General features: G+C 42.5%; 2 protein-coding genes across 4 annotated transcripts in view; one reads left to right on the plus strand and one right to left on the minus strand.

Moving 5' to 3' along the window:
- RBM48 (RNA binding motif protein 48) lies at positions 1–6,420 on the minus strand. 3 transcript variants are annotated; one of them, XM_054991946.1, is made up of 6 exons: positions 6,289–6,374; positions 5,454–5,532; positions 3,065–3,212; positions 2,692–2,837; positions 1,339–1,892; positions 1–187 (listed from the first exon to the last, which is right to left on the minus strand). In XM_054991946.1, exons 3-6 carry the CDS (start codon positions 3,190–3,192, stop codon positions 104–106), a joined length of 912 nt encoding a protein of 303 aa, XP_054847921.1. In that variant the 5' UTR covers positions 3,193–3,212; positions 5,454–5,532; positions 6,289–6,374; the 3' UTR covers positions 1–103. The 3 variants fall into 3 exon arrangements, with proteins under 3 accessions (XP_054847921.1, XP_054847920.1, XP_054847919.1); XM_054991945.1 differs by having other exon boundaries at positions 3,065–3,255; XM_054991944.1 differs by lacking the exon at positions 5,454–5,532 and having other exon boundaries at positions 3,065–3,255; positions 6,289–6,420.
- A 264-nt stretch (positions 6,421–6,684) lies between these two features.
- The window catches only part of PEX1 (peroxisomal biogenesis factor 1), a 28,881-nt gene continuing 22,868 nt past the window's right edge, over positions 6,685–12,697 (plus strand). Inside the window, exons 1-5 of the mRNA XM_054991610.1 lie at positions 6,685–6,884; positions 9,677–9,820; positions 10,730–10,813; positions 11,036–11,150; positions 11,247–12,016. Of these exons, the coding sequence (XP_054847585.1) occupies positions 6,771–6,884; positions 9,677–9,820; positions 10,730–10,813; positions 11,036–11,150; positions 11,247–12,016 (1,227 nt within the window). The 5' untranslated portion in view covers positions 6,685–6,770. The remainder of the gene's footprint in view (positions 6,885–9,676; positions 9,821–10,729; positions 10,814–11,035; positions 11,151–11,246; positions 12,017–12,697) is intronic.

Consider the following 12,697-nt stretch of genomic DNA (forward strand, 5'->3'; position numbering starts at 1 on the left):
GAATGTACAAAAAGTATTTTAATTTTGTAAAATCAAGCTATATTACATTGCTTTGTAAACAATCAAAATAGTATCTCTTAGACACAGAAAATGCTACTAGTATTTATATTCGTCGTCTTTGTTTCACTGTCGGCTTTGTTTGACTATTCTCGGCTGGTAGTTCCGGAGCTTGAACAGGATGCGTAACCTAGTTTGGGGAGAGAAAAGTCTAAATTTTACACCTAATAGAACTATTGTTGAATGCTTTCATTCTACCATCACTGTAGATCTCGCTAGCAAACTAGATAATGATCTAGTAACTAGAGAACATGGAACATGTGGAGGGCACTTCTCTCAACTCATCCTCTCAACAATCTGTCAGCAGTCACTACACATTCATTTTACCTTCTATTCCTCATCACTTCTTCCCCTTAAGCATAGTGCCACTGCATATCCCGAAAGCAAGGAAAGTATGTTCAACCACTGCCTAGCAATCATGACTGCAAATTTAGTTTGCTTCCTAGCTGGTTGGGCGTGCAAGCATTCAAGTTTTAGCCTCAAATAAGAGAGGAAATCTTATGACAGGTAACTGGTACAAAGCAGTGGCCCTCACAGAGAAGGATTTAGCTCAAAGGCAATCACTAATGTGGACAGGAGAAGATGTCAAAGCATTTCAAATGGTCTTAATGTTTCTCATATAAAGAAAAAGGAAACAGTTTCTTCCAAGTTCTAGTTTAACTTATTCTGCCTCTCATTAAAAGGCAATAGTATGAGAGCTGACTCCTATACTTTTGTATACTTACAGAAGATTTCTGAATAATATATAATGCACAGCATCACTGCATGCAAAGAACCACCCAATAGCTATATGGTGGCTCTATAAACTACAATCCAAAGCATATTTCCATTGAAGTTCACTTCCACTAAAATCAAAAGAAATTGCTTCTAAACAAAAGTATTTACTAGTTAAGGGAAAGTATTATATATGCCTTAGTTTATACTTAAAGACTCAAAAGGGACAACTTAAATTTTGTGTTTTAGTCACAAAAGGTGTTTGTCTTTAACTCTAAACACTCATTTTTGACTACTGTTTAGACAATCCACAGCCTAAGCAGTAAATACCACCACAATAAAAATATAATGGTCAGTTTTAAAAAGTTTTAACATTTTATATTACTAAACTTAAAACTCTACAGAAGATAAAGGAAAATGAAGGGGTAATATGCGCATCCTACCCTTTCATTTTCCTTTCCACAGAAGTGCAGTTTTATCACTCCTGAAAAACTAATTTTATCTTGTTTAACAGTGCCCTATCACATATTTTGAAGACATTGAATGAGAGTTTACCATGTAGCATACCTCCTTAAGTTTATTTCGAATTAAGCTTGCTGAGGTGTTCAGTGATTCATCATCCATATCTATTTTAGGCACTTCTGGTAGCCTTGGACCAATAATTATTTCTGTATTATTAATATCTTTTCCAATAAGGGCAAATTTGGTGCCTTCATCTCGTCGTCTTTTTCGTTCCTGTAGCTGAGTTGTTCGAGGCATAAATCTATTGAGTCCTTTGTCACAAGCAAATTTTCTCTGCAGACTGCAATGGGCTGGTATGTTACATGTTCCCCGATGCATACTCTGGGGCGTTGGTGTTTTCTGGCTACAGTACTCAGATGCTTCAGCACAGTCACGAGTGAACTGAGGTGCTATCAACGTACTCTGACAGCACTCTTTGGAAACAGAGGCTGTATTCCTCAATGGCAGTTTATAACAGGGTGACTGCTGAGGATCAGGAACATATGTAGGCAGATTCCAGGTATTAGTGGCTACTTCAGGTGTATGAAATGCAGGAGCATCTGGCTGAAAGGTCTTTTTAAAACACGTGTTCAAATTCTGTTTCTTCACTTGTAACTGATCTTAAAAGAGTAGTAAAACCAATTAGACCACCTAGTTTTTAAGAGAATAACAATTTTATACTATACAGCTGGATTACATTACAGTAGTCTGTAATTAAGATTGGCACAAGTGGTATTCCTAAACCACTTTTAATGTTTTTAACATTTGAGGCTCTTGAACCACTTTGAAGCTAGAGGAGTCCTAGAAGAAGCCGATCCATTAATTTGAATCAGAGGAAAAGTATGCCCTTTGAACCTAATCAATCATGTACCCATCTCCAAGGATTTTTAAACAGAGACGGCAGAGCTCCTAAATGCTTAAATTACCCAATTAAAGGATGAAATTAGAACTGGAGCGATAAGTGCTACGAAGTGCTCATTCCCCAATCCACTTCCCCAAACTCTCCCCTACAGTGTTGAGAGGGAGAAGTAAAAAGTACATCCATACTGTACCTTCCAGGTTCAGATCAAGGTGAAGATAAAGTAGCACCCCCTCCCCTCCCCCCAAATTGCGCATCCAGGTCAGTTGGTCTGTACAGCTTCTCAGACCTGAGACCAACTGAGCATGGCCCACTACAAAAAAAAATGATACGAAGTTAATGTGACAGGGTCATGCGAAAAGCTAAGGCAGAAGACTTCTCTTGTGTCACAGCCAGGAATGTGAGCAGCAGATCACAACAACCAGAAACAGGTATATGATCATACTTTATCCTTGTAGCACATCACATTGCACATCACAGTATGGGATGGAATTAAATAAGAACAATCCAACCACAGAGAGTTAACCTTAATTTTAAAAAATACATATATGGCCACAAACCTTTGCAACAAGTTACTTTTGCTATATACTTCCGTCGGTCTTGTAGTTTCTCTCTGGTTTCCTGTACAGTTTCAAATTCTGGGGCATAACACACATGCAGCAAACTACCAAAGAAACTCCGCTCATCCAATTTTCTCTTGGCTACCCTAGCAAAGAAAAAATTACATCTTTTACATCCAAACAATAACTGAATTTGCTGCAGTTCAGCTTGTTTGTTTTCTAAAATTTCTTTCAACCCACAGCTAAGTTCATTAAGAAAATCACTTTTGTCATGCAACAAAAACTAGTATTTTAATTTAAAAAGTTCAACATCAAACTTCTAAGGAATGTTGGGGGAAATGTAAATTAACAATAAATGACAAATGAGGAATACCTTGCACTTTGTATCTTTTGAAACTTGATAAGGTAAACTTCTGTAAATTCTTCTGCTGGGTAGTCATCTAATGGATTATATTCTTCAATGGTGCCGTATAATGCAAACTGCTCAACTAATTCCTTCATTACTCCCAAGGCAGGAACACCTTGTATCAACAAGTATCGAGACTCTAAGTTGATAGTATACACCTGAAAAAAATACACTTATTTTGTACAAATATCATCAGTCTCATGGTTGTTGTGGGTTTTCCGGGCTGTATTGCCGTGGTCTTGGCATTGTAGTTCCTGACGTTTCGCCAGCAGCTGTGGCTGGCATCTTCAGAGGTGTAGCACCAAAAGACAGAGATCTCTGTCTTTTGGTGCTACACCTCTGAAGATGCCAGCCACAGCTGCTGGCGAAACGTCAGGAACTACAATGCCAAGACCACGGCAATACAGCCCGGAAAACCCACAACAACCATCGTTCTCCGGCCGTGAAAGCCTTCGACAATACATCATCAGTCTCAGTTAAAGTTTCAAGTACTTCCTTGTTAAAATATTTTTTATACCAGAGGTCCACAAACTTTTCAGTCCGTGTGTACCTCTCGAATTCTGACACAGGGTGGTGGGAGCAATCACAAAATGGCTGCGACAGAAGGCAGACCCACCCACCTCTGAAAATCCAAGTGCAGTGAAGAAAGTCCAAGTGCAGTAATGTAAATAATACACTGGGAAAGAGGAGTGAGAAGCAGAAGAAACCTATGCTGTGGCAACAGCTGCCCCCCAAACAAGATTATTTTAATCTGCATAGCCAATCAAAAGCCATACTGGATAAGAGCTTCACCTGGCCCCACTGACTTTCTGAAAACACTTTGTGGGCACCATAGCACCCATGGACACCATATTGTCCATGGGTTTTTCTTTATCTATTATACCATTTTGAACCAGTTTGTGTATATATAGTACAAGTGATTCTAGTGTAAAACAGTCATTAAAAACTCTGTTAACAGAACTTAATCATTTAGATGTTAAAGTATGAATGCCAACTGGGTCCAAATTCCACTACTGAACTTGTCTAGGTTCTAAACCCAGGGCTTTTTTTCAGTGGGAATGCGGTGGAATGCAGTTCCAGCACCTCTCAAAAATAATCACATGTCTGGTGGCCCCGCCCCAATCCCATTTCCTCCCTGCACACAGCCCAAGGCACCTGGCTCTTTCACTGCACGCTGAGCCTCAACAGTGGTGAAACAGGAGCAGGCCCCGCACCTCAGATTGCTGGGGAGGAGCTGCCTCTACCGTCACTTCCTTGAGCCTCAGGCCAGAGGCAGAAGGGAGCCTCCCCATCCGCAAGGGTGTGCCGAGTGGCGAAGCAGGAGGCGTGGCCAGTCGGCGCTGGATATTTCCTGTTCCAGACGCGGAGACCAGGTGCTGGTGCTTCCCCTTTCCAGTGCTCCTCTGCTCCAGCCCTGCACCCAAGCAACCTGAGCTCATGGGCTTGCTTGGGCCAGAGGCATAGTGTATGGGGGGGGCAGAGGGCCGGTCGCCCTGAGCACAAAATTTTTTAGGGGGTGCCGCACCAAGGAGAGCCCTGTGTGCTGTGTCTGCGGGAGGCTGGCTCACTGGGCGCCGAGTTGGCCCTCCTGCAGCGGCTGCTGGCTGAGGAGTGCACTGAGCTGGCGGCGGTGGCACAGGTGGCTGCACTGAAGGGGGCTGGCCACGCCCTGCATGATGACATCACTTCCAGGAGGTGACATCATTGCGCAATCCTGGGAGCGTGTACGCTGCGCCAGGGCCACCACCTCCTGCTGGGAGTTGCCCCGGGTGCTGGCAACCCATGCTACACCACTGAGTTCCACCACCTCTTTTCCCAGAAAAAAAGCCCTGTCTAAACCAATTATGTTCACTTAATTTCTTGGAAGGCACATGTGGCCAAGTAAGCAGTCATCCTCTTGTTCAGCAATCCTACGCTGTCAACATGCAAATCATGCTGACTTCTCGTATCCAATCCTTGATTCCTGAAAGATACTATGAAGAAGGTGGCAGTGGGTCTATGGATTTAGTGTGGTCTGTCAGTGACGTTCTTAGTCTCATAACAGTTTGGTTAACTCTGCTGGGACTTATGAAAGCCACACACCCATTTGAATTTTCTCTCCTTTAGATTCAGATGTACAAAAGCTAGCTGTCTACAGGGAAATAAAGACACTGTTCTCATTTTTCATCTTCCAAGCTATATAGTCTAGTAAAAGATTTTATGGCACAGTAGCATCTAGACCATATTACAAGAAAACCAAGAATCTGAATGTAAGCAATGAAGCCAAACTTTTGGCGAATTTGCATTAAGCCTTGCATATTCTCTAAGTGTATACCTGGTTTCTTCTCATTTCTTTACTTGATTTTTTATTGCTTACCCTTGCTGGCAGCAGCTTCCACACTGTATCAAGCAGAGGACTGTATTTCACAAGATGTGCTTGCCCAAGAACCTTTCACCTGGAAATGCCAACGATTAACAATGCGATACTAAACATAGTGATGGAGAGTGCCTTCATAGCTGACTTAGCAACCCTTAGTGGGGTTTTCAAGGCATGAGACAAGCAGAGATGGTTTGCCATTGCCTGCTTCGACCTAGCCACCTTTGTTTGTCTTGGAGGTCTCCCATCCAATTACTAAAAAAGGCCAACCTTGCTTAGCTTGTAGAATTGGATTTGCCTGGGCTAGTCAGAACCTTTTAAACCCAGTAAAGTCAATGAATTTTGAAAGGCACAACTCTGTCTTGGACGGCATTGGAAACCTAGGACCTTCTTCAGTACAAGGCATGTGCTCTACCACTGTAGGTTTGCCAACCTACATGGTGACCTCCTGAAAGTATGATTCATCTCCAGACGGCAGAGATCAGTTCCCTTGGAGAAAATGGCTGCTTTGGAAAATGGCCTTTATGGCATTATAGCCCTACCTTCCCCATACCCAATCCTTAAATTTCCAGGAATTTCCCATCCTGGAGTTGGCAACCTTACTACTGAGGCACAATCCCTAATCAGATGGTTTCAGGTGAGTAGCTGTGATGTTCTATAGTTGAAGAGCAAAATCCAGGACCAGTAACACCTGGCTGGGCATCGTGTCACAAAAAGCTTCTGAGACGAGAAATCTGTCAGTTTTTAAAGCGCCACAGGGCTCCGCTGTGTCAGAGTAACAACGGCACGTCGGAGAAAAAGACACTCATCCTTATTCCTCTCGCTTCTCTCTTACCTTCACAGCGCGGGGCCTCCGCCCCTCCCGGTACTTGGCCCGCGAAGCGCAGACCTCTCGTTGCGCGTGGTGCTGGTAGACCCCGCCAACTTCGCCCCCGCTACTGCCTTCACTCGCCGCCGCCATCTTTACTTTCCGTCAGTCCCCACGGCGTGCTGCCCTCATAGCGTTCGCTGCCCCCAAGACCGCCAATCAGATTGAGCTAGAATTCAACGGCCGCTCTTTCATTGGCGGTGCTCTGAGGCGAAGCGGGTGAAAGTTGACGCTAGGCCGGAAGAATCGCAGAGCCCGAGTCCCTTCAACCAATGACAGAAAAGGAAAGCTGATAGGCCGAGCTCCCTCATTGGGCCGCCTAGAGACAATGCCAGTAGCAACAGGTCGGTCGGTCCCGCCCGCCCGGTTTCCCACGGGTGGAAAGGTTGATCGTTGAGGCGCCGGCGTCGAGGCCGAAGGGCGCTGCAGGGTCCAAGGCTGCGGCCGCCATGTGGGGGGTGGGAGGCCCTGGAATAGCTGCGGTGAGCGTCTCCTTGAGCGGCGCCCGGGACTGCTTCCTGCACCTGCCGCCTAGTCTGGCGTCTCGCCTCCGTCTGCAGCAGGTATAGGAGCCTTCGTTCTTCGTTCGAGACCTGGGCAGAGAAAGGGACCTCTAGCGAAACTGTAGGCCTATCCTCAAGCCTCTCAGTGTCGCTCTAGTACGATATCGATCTCCTAATTCCCCCCCCCCCCCAACACACACACTTTTGTGCCCTCTTGCCACGGGATCCCTTACCGACGCTGAGCCCCCCCCCCGCCCCCTTCCGTCATAACAGCATCTTGCCACCATCTCAGCATCGTGTTACTATGGTAATAACGAGCGGGACCGTTGGTACCATACCTTCCTCCGATATGTAGTCCCTACACTTTGCAGCACGAGGAGCGAGACTCTTCTCCAGCAGAAAATCTTCATTATCAGAGCTAGTGAAAGCACAAGACCCCTGAATCAGAACAAGGCATTCTGCTCTCGTGCTGGTTGATTCCTTTTGTGGGGTTCGGGCATATTGGACAGAAATACCTTCCACATCATCTTGATAGATACCTTTCTGTAGAGATTATGGGAAACCCGTGCTAGTGAAATTGCATCCTATTGCTACTGTTCTGCAAATGTTTTTGAAATGGAATACATATTTTTTGGAATAGAATACATATTTTCTTTGAGTGCCAGTGAGGTGTAGTGGTTAAAGATGTGGGAGACGGAGGTTCAAGTCTTTGCCATGGAAGCTTGCCAGGTGAACTTGAACCAATCACACTCTAAGCCTAATCTACCTCACAAGGTTGTTGGGAGGAGAGGAAAATGTTGTGTAAGCCTCTTTAAGTCCCCATTAAGGAGAAAGGGGGAATTTAATGAAGTAAATAAATGGCTGAGGTTAGATTGGGTTGATTATAAAAGGCAAAGTATTGGCTATCCTCATCAACTTTATAAATTCAAGAAAGTATTATTTATGTGTAAATTTTACTGTTGCCACTTCCTAGAAAAATCTACACCATGGTTTTAAAACTTTCTATCTTCACTGAACGAACTAATCTTCCAGTTAGTTAGAATTTCAGACTAGGATCTGTGAGACCTTGGTTTGAATCCCCACTCTGCTGTGGAAGCTCACTAGGTGACTTTGGGCCAGTCACACGATCTCAGACTAACCCACCTCTCAGGATAGTTTCAGATGGGTAGCTGTGTTGGTCTTCAGAAGAACAGCAAGATTTGAATCCAGTAGCCCCTTAATGACCAACAAGATTTTCAGGGTGCTTTGACCCTTGAAAGCATATACTCTGAAATCTTGTTGGTCTTTAAGGGACTACTGGACTCAAGTCTTCCAGTTCTGCTCACAGGGTTGTTGTGAGGTAAGATGGAGGAGAAAAGTGGGATAAAAATAAAATAACAAATATCGCTGAAGATGGAGGGGGCAGATAAAATGTAGGTTGGTTGGTGGGCAGGAAGGAGAGAAAGTCAAAGAAAGGGGATGATATGGGGACTACCAGGAGGAAGAAAAAAAGAGACAGTATGGGGGACGGGATAAATGGGAAAGTGGGGTATCACCCCTCCAGTAGTCTTTGAGGGTTTTCCACTGTGCAACTGTGCCAGGGTTAGCTGGCAGTGTACAACTTGTCCCAAGTTTTCCCAGGGAAAGGCTAACATGGGGAGGGCAGGAGGGAAAGCTGAAGTCAGGGGGGCAGATAAAGGTAAATTAGCTGGGGGCGGGAAGGAGAGAAGGAAGCAGGAGAGTATGTGGAGGCTTTCAAGGAAAGAATTAATGGAGGAGGGGAAAATGAGATCCCCCCCATAAGTCCTTGCAGGTGCCCTACTTGTACAACATATTTTCAAGAATATGAATATTGTTTAAATGTGATTAATTAATATGTTGTAGTGTGTGTGTGATAATGTATTATTGAAGAATTCAGCATTTTCAATTTTATAAAGTTTAAGGACATGGCCTGGTAATAAGCCCTGCTTATTAGACTTGAGTGGGATTCTGAGCAGACGTGCTTAGGATGGCATTGTGCTAGTCCTCTTGTGATTATATGAGACTGTTTCTGGGAAAATAACATGCTTTCTTTTGTTAGCTACAAATATGCCTTCTATTTTCAACGTTTATTTGTTCCTACCTTTCAGATGACAAAAATCAAGGGACAAACTACGCAATAAGTTTGTTTTTTTTTAAGGCAAGTTTGGTTTGCTTTCACTGCAGCTACACAGCATCTTTGGAGAACAACATTATGCAAGTAACTTTCCTGCAGCCATTTCGGCTTAGAAAAATTAAATGAGGAGGGAACAGGAGTTTTCTCCCTCCCCACATCATGGTTCAGAACTGAGTCAGCCCCCATCTTCATTCAGAAATGATGTTCCCTGCAGCTAGTGTGGTTGCAAGGAAAGGTTGAAAGGAAAGGTCTGGTAAGCTACACAATACTTTTTTTAAAAAAATGAGTTGGGTTTGGGGAACCTGAACCTGACATGTTACAAAAGTATTGTGTAGTTTGGCCCAAAGATACATGTAGTTACCTTCTGTCTCTCTCAAGTACTGGGTAGTATTGTTACTGAAAACTTAAGCATTTATATTTTTACATCTCATAAATAGTCCTAATAGTACAACATTATATACCAAGTTACAAATGATGTGTTCCCCCCCCCCCCGCTTTGCCAGCCTCAGAATGTCCAGAAATCGTACATCTCTGCTCAGAACGCCAGAAAAATTGGTTTATGCTTTAGACAAGTTTAATATGCTGTATGTAGGTGTTTCCTATATACTCTGCTGAATTTTGGTTACTCCCATGTGTTTTTTCACACATAGCTGGCCAGAAAAATACTCGTGGATGATATATGCGCTTATCCTATTTAATCTTTGTTTGTTTGTTTAAGGGTCAGGCTGTGAAAGCTTTCTGGGGACATCAGCCTGTATTCTTAGGCTGGATAGAAATCAGACACTGTGGTCAGCATGGTGGAAACACTGTGGAAATAAACAGACAACTAGCAGAGAAACTTGGCATCACAGACAGACAACAGGTTTGGAATATAGATTTTTATCTGTGTGCAAAGCCAATACATTGGTCAAGTTATTCTCAAGAGCCTTTTGTTTTCCTGGACTGTGACTGTGCAACCAACCATGTGCAAGAATCTCAATCATTAACAGATAGTCAGAGCTCTCGACTTAGACAGTACTGACAATCCGTAATGGGGGGATCAGATTTTTACCCAAGTGGCAGCACTGGCCATCTGTTTGGAAGGAATGTGGGGACTTACGAGTACTGAATGCAATTTTTTGGTCCCTATGCAGCATGTTCTTCTGCATGTACAACCTATTCCAGAATAGGATCTTTATGCTGAAACCTGTTTTGGTGCATGAGTCATCCTTGCTTTATCAAGGTGATAGTTGGTGATTCATTGAGTTGATTAGTGCATGCACAAGCAAATATGTACATAGAGGTTTGTTTTCCAGCCATTTGGTCATTGACCATGTCCTGCACCTAACTTGAAACTGCTTTTTAAGATAGATACTTGAGAAGTGGCTTGTTGATTTGTCTGAGGAGAAAAGCAAACACTGTGGACCGATGAAAGTTTTAGAAGACATGATACAGCAGTCTTGCTGAAACCAAGTAGCTATTGGTCTGGTCAGTACGTGGATGAAAGACCTTTTGGAAGCATGCAGGATGGAACAGCAGGATATAAATTGATAAGAGATACGTTAGTTGGTGATGATAATCTAATATAAAAAAAATCATGATGCAGGCACTGTTCTGTCATGCAGATGTCTATGAATTGTGCATCTATTGATGGTCCTGTGATTCCTCACTTCATAGCTTTTTTTTCTAGGCTAGATAATAACATGTCTGTTTAGTCCCTAATGTGTTGCTGTTTATATCAGTATTGGCAATTCTGTGAGTGGCTATTTCATAAACATTTATCATTTGTCAGATATTTCTCGAGCCATGTTCCTCAGTGTTGTCCTGTCAGCAAGTAGAAGTTGAACCACTTTCAGCAGATGATTGGGAGATCCTGGTAATGAACAAATTAAAATTATATTTCCTGATGATTTTAACACACAGTTTAGTTCTTCTTCTTTTCTTTTCTTTCTCCCAAAATGAACGTTTACATGTATTAAGGTTTTGTTCTTAATGGTTAAAAATGAGTTCTGTATATAAGTTTGCAGTTTTTATCATGAAACATAGCTTGGGTATAATATGAAATAAGTTACCTAACATGCTGTAAATTTTATCATAGGAGCTGCATGCTTCTTCTCTTGAAAGCCGACTTCTTGATCAAATTCGAATCGTGTTTCCCAAAGCTATCTTCCCAGTTTGGGTTGAACAACACACCTGTATTTATATCCAAATTGGTATGTACTATTGTAAGTGCTTCTTATAACATTCATTAACAGGTGAACAGTTGTAAGATAGCATGTATAAAGTTTTTTTTCCTCTCTTGATTCCAGTTGCTCTAAGACCAGCTTCTCTTTATGGGAGACTTGAATCACGTACAGAGCTCTCCATACGGCCAAAAGTACGCAAACATGAAGAAAGCCCCACCATGTTGCCTTCTACCAAAAGTGAAATTTTATGGGATAATGCTTCTAAAACCAAACTGGATAACAAAGAAGAAATGAAGGAACCGTGTGCCAAAGAAACTAATTTAAATATGGAAGTCCAAGATCTTAAGCCAAACGCAAAAGCATCATTCAATTCAAATGTGCTGCCAAACATATGGAATTTAATAGAAAACATTTTCTCGTACACGTCTGACAAGAATCCTGAAACTTCTGATGGTATTGATGAATTGAATGCTGTCAAAGGGAACCTGTTGAACTTGATTCACATGGATTCCATTTTCAGAGTATGCCAAACTCTGCCCCCTAGTGTGCAAAGTACTTTGACCACATGTGCTTTTCAGAAACACAATGCAGTTCATGTTTTCCCATGGAGTCTAGACTTCACTGTTTTAGAAGCCAATACTAAAGTATCTTATGGAAAACTTAGTAAACTTCTCTCCCCAAGACAAAGGTATCAGGAATCAAAACGAAATTTAACATCAAAGAAAGAAAAGCAGGTCACCAACATAGAAGGCCAAAAGCAGTTCAATTCCAATGAAAATAAAAAATCTCATGAGAGCTGTGTGGTACAAATAATATGGAATGGATTTGAAGAGCTAAAGGATGCTGTCATGTTTAATAACAACGTGGAGAAATTACATGTTGGAAGAGTTTGGGTTAGTCCAAGTTCATGCTTGCAAGAGCATCTTTAAATAAGTATTGTTATGATCTTCACTTTCTTTAGGGTGGATTTTGCTTTAATCTTTCCCTTCACACCCTCTGGGTAGTTAGCTGCCACCAGGAATATTAAATTCCAATATATTTTATTTAAGTTTTCCCCTTTGGTAACGTGTTTATGCGTCAGGCTCCTTCGTGGTTCTATGTGGCCCTGAGGATAGGAATGGGAGATAACAATGACTACTACTCTGAGATATAACAAAACAAAATAAAAGTTTATTTTTTAAGAAGCGTATTGGCTACATAAAAGTAGTTCTTAGTTCTTCTAGTTGCTTCATCCAAACTCATTCACACAGATCTCTTGTAAGGCTTCACACACAGTTAGCCTCTTTCTCTAGGCTCTATATTTCTCTCACAGAGAACTCCTCAGACAGCACACAGCTAGCCTGTTTTCTTTTCACTCTCTCTCTCTCAATTCTTTCTCTCTCAGGCGCACACACAGTTTGCCTGCTTCAAATAGAGTGAATATATAGTCTCACAGACACACTCAGTTCAGGCTTCCACTCAGGTTGCCTTTCCCTCACAAATACATGAACACACTCAGGCTGCACACAGCTCGCCTCTCTTGCCCTAACTGAATCTTTTTCTCTCCCTCAGTAACTGAAAACTGCCTTCACTCC

The sequence above is a fragment of the Eublepharis macularius genome, chromosome 11 (assembly GCF_028583425.1).
Source record: "Eublepharis macularius isolate TG4126 chromosome 11, MPM_Emac_v1.0, whole genome shotgun sequence".
In the NCBI taxonomy this organism is placed as follows: Eukaryota; Metazoa; Chordata; class Lepidosauria; order Squamata; family Eublepharidae; genus Eublepharis; species Eublepharis macularius.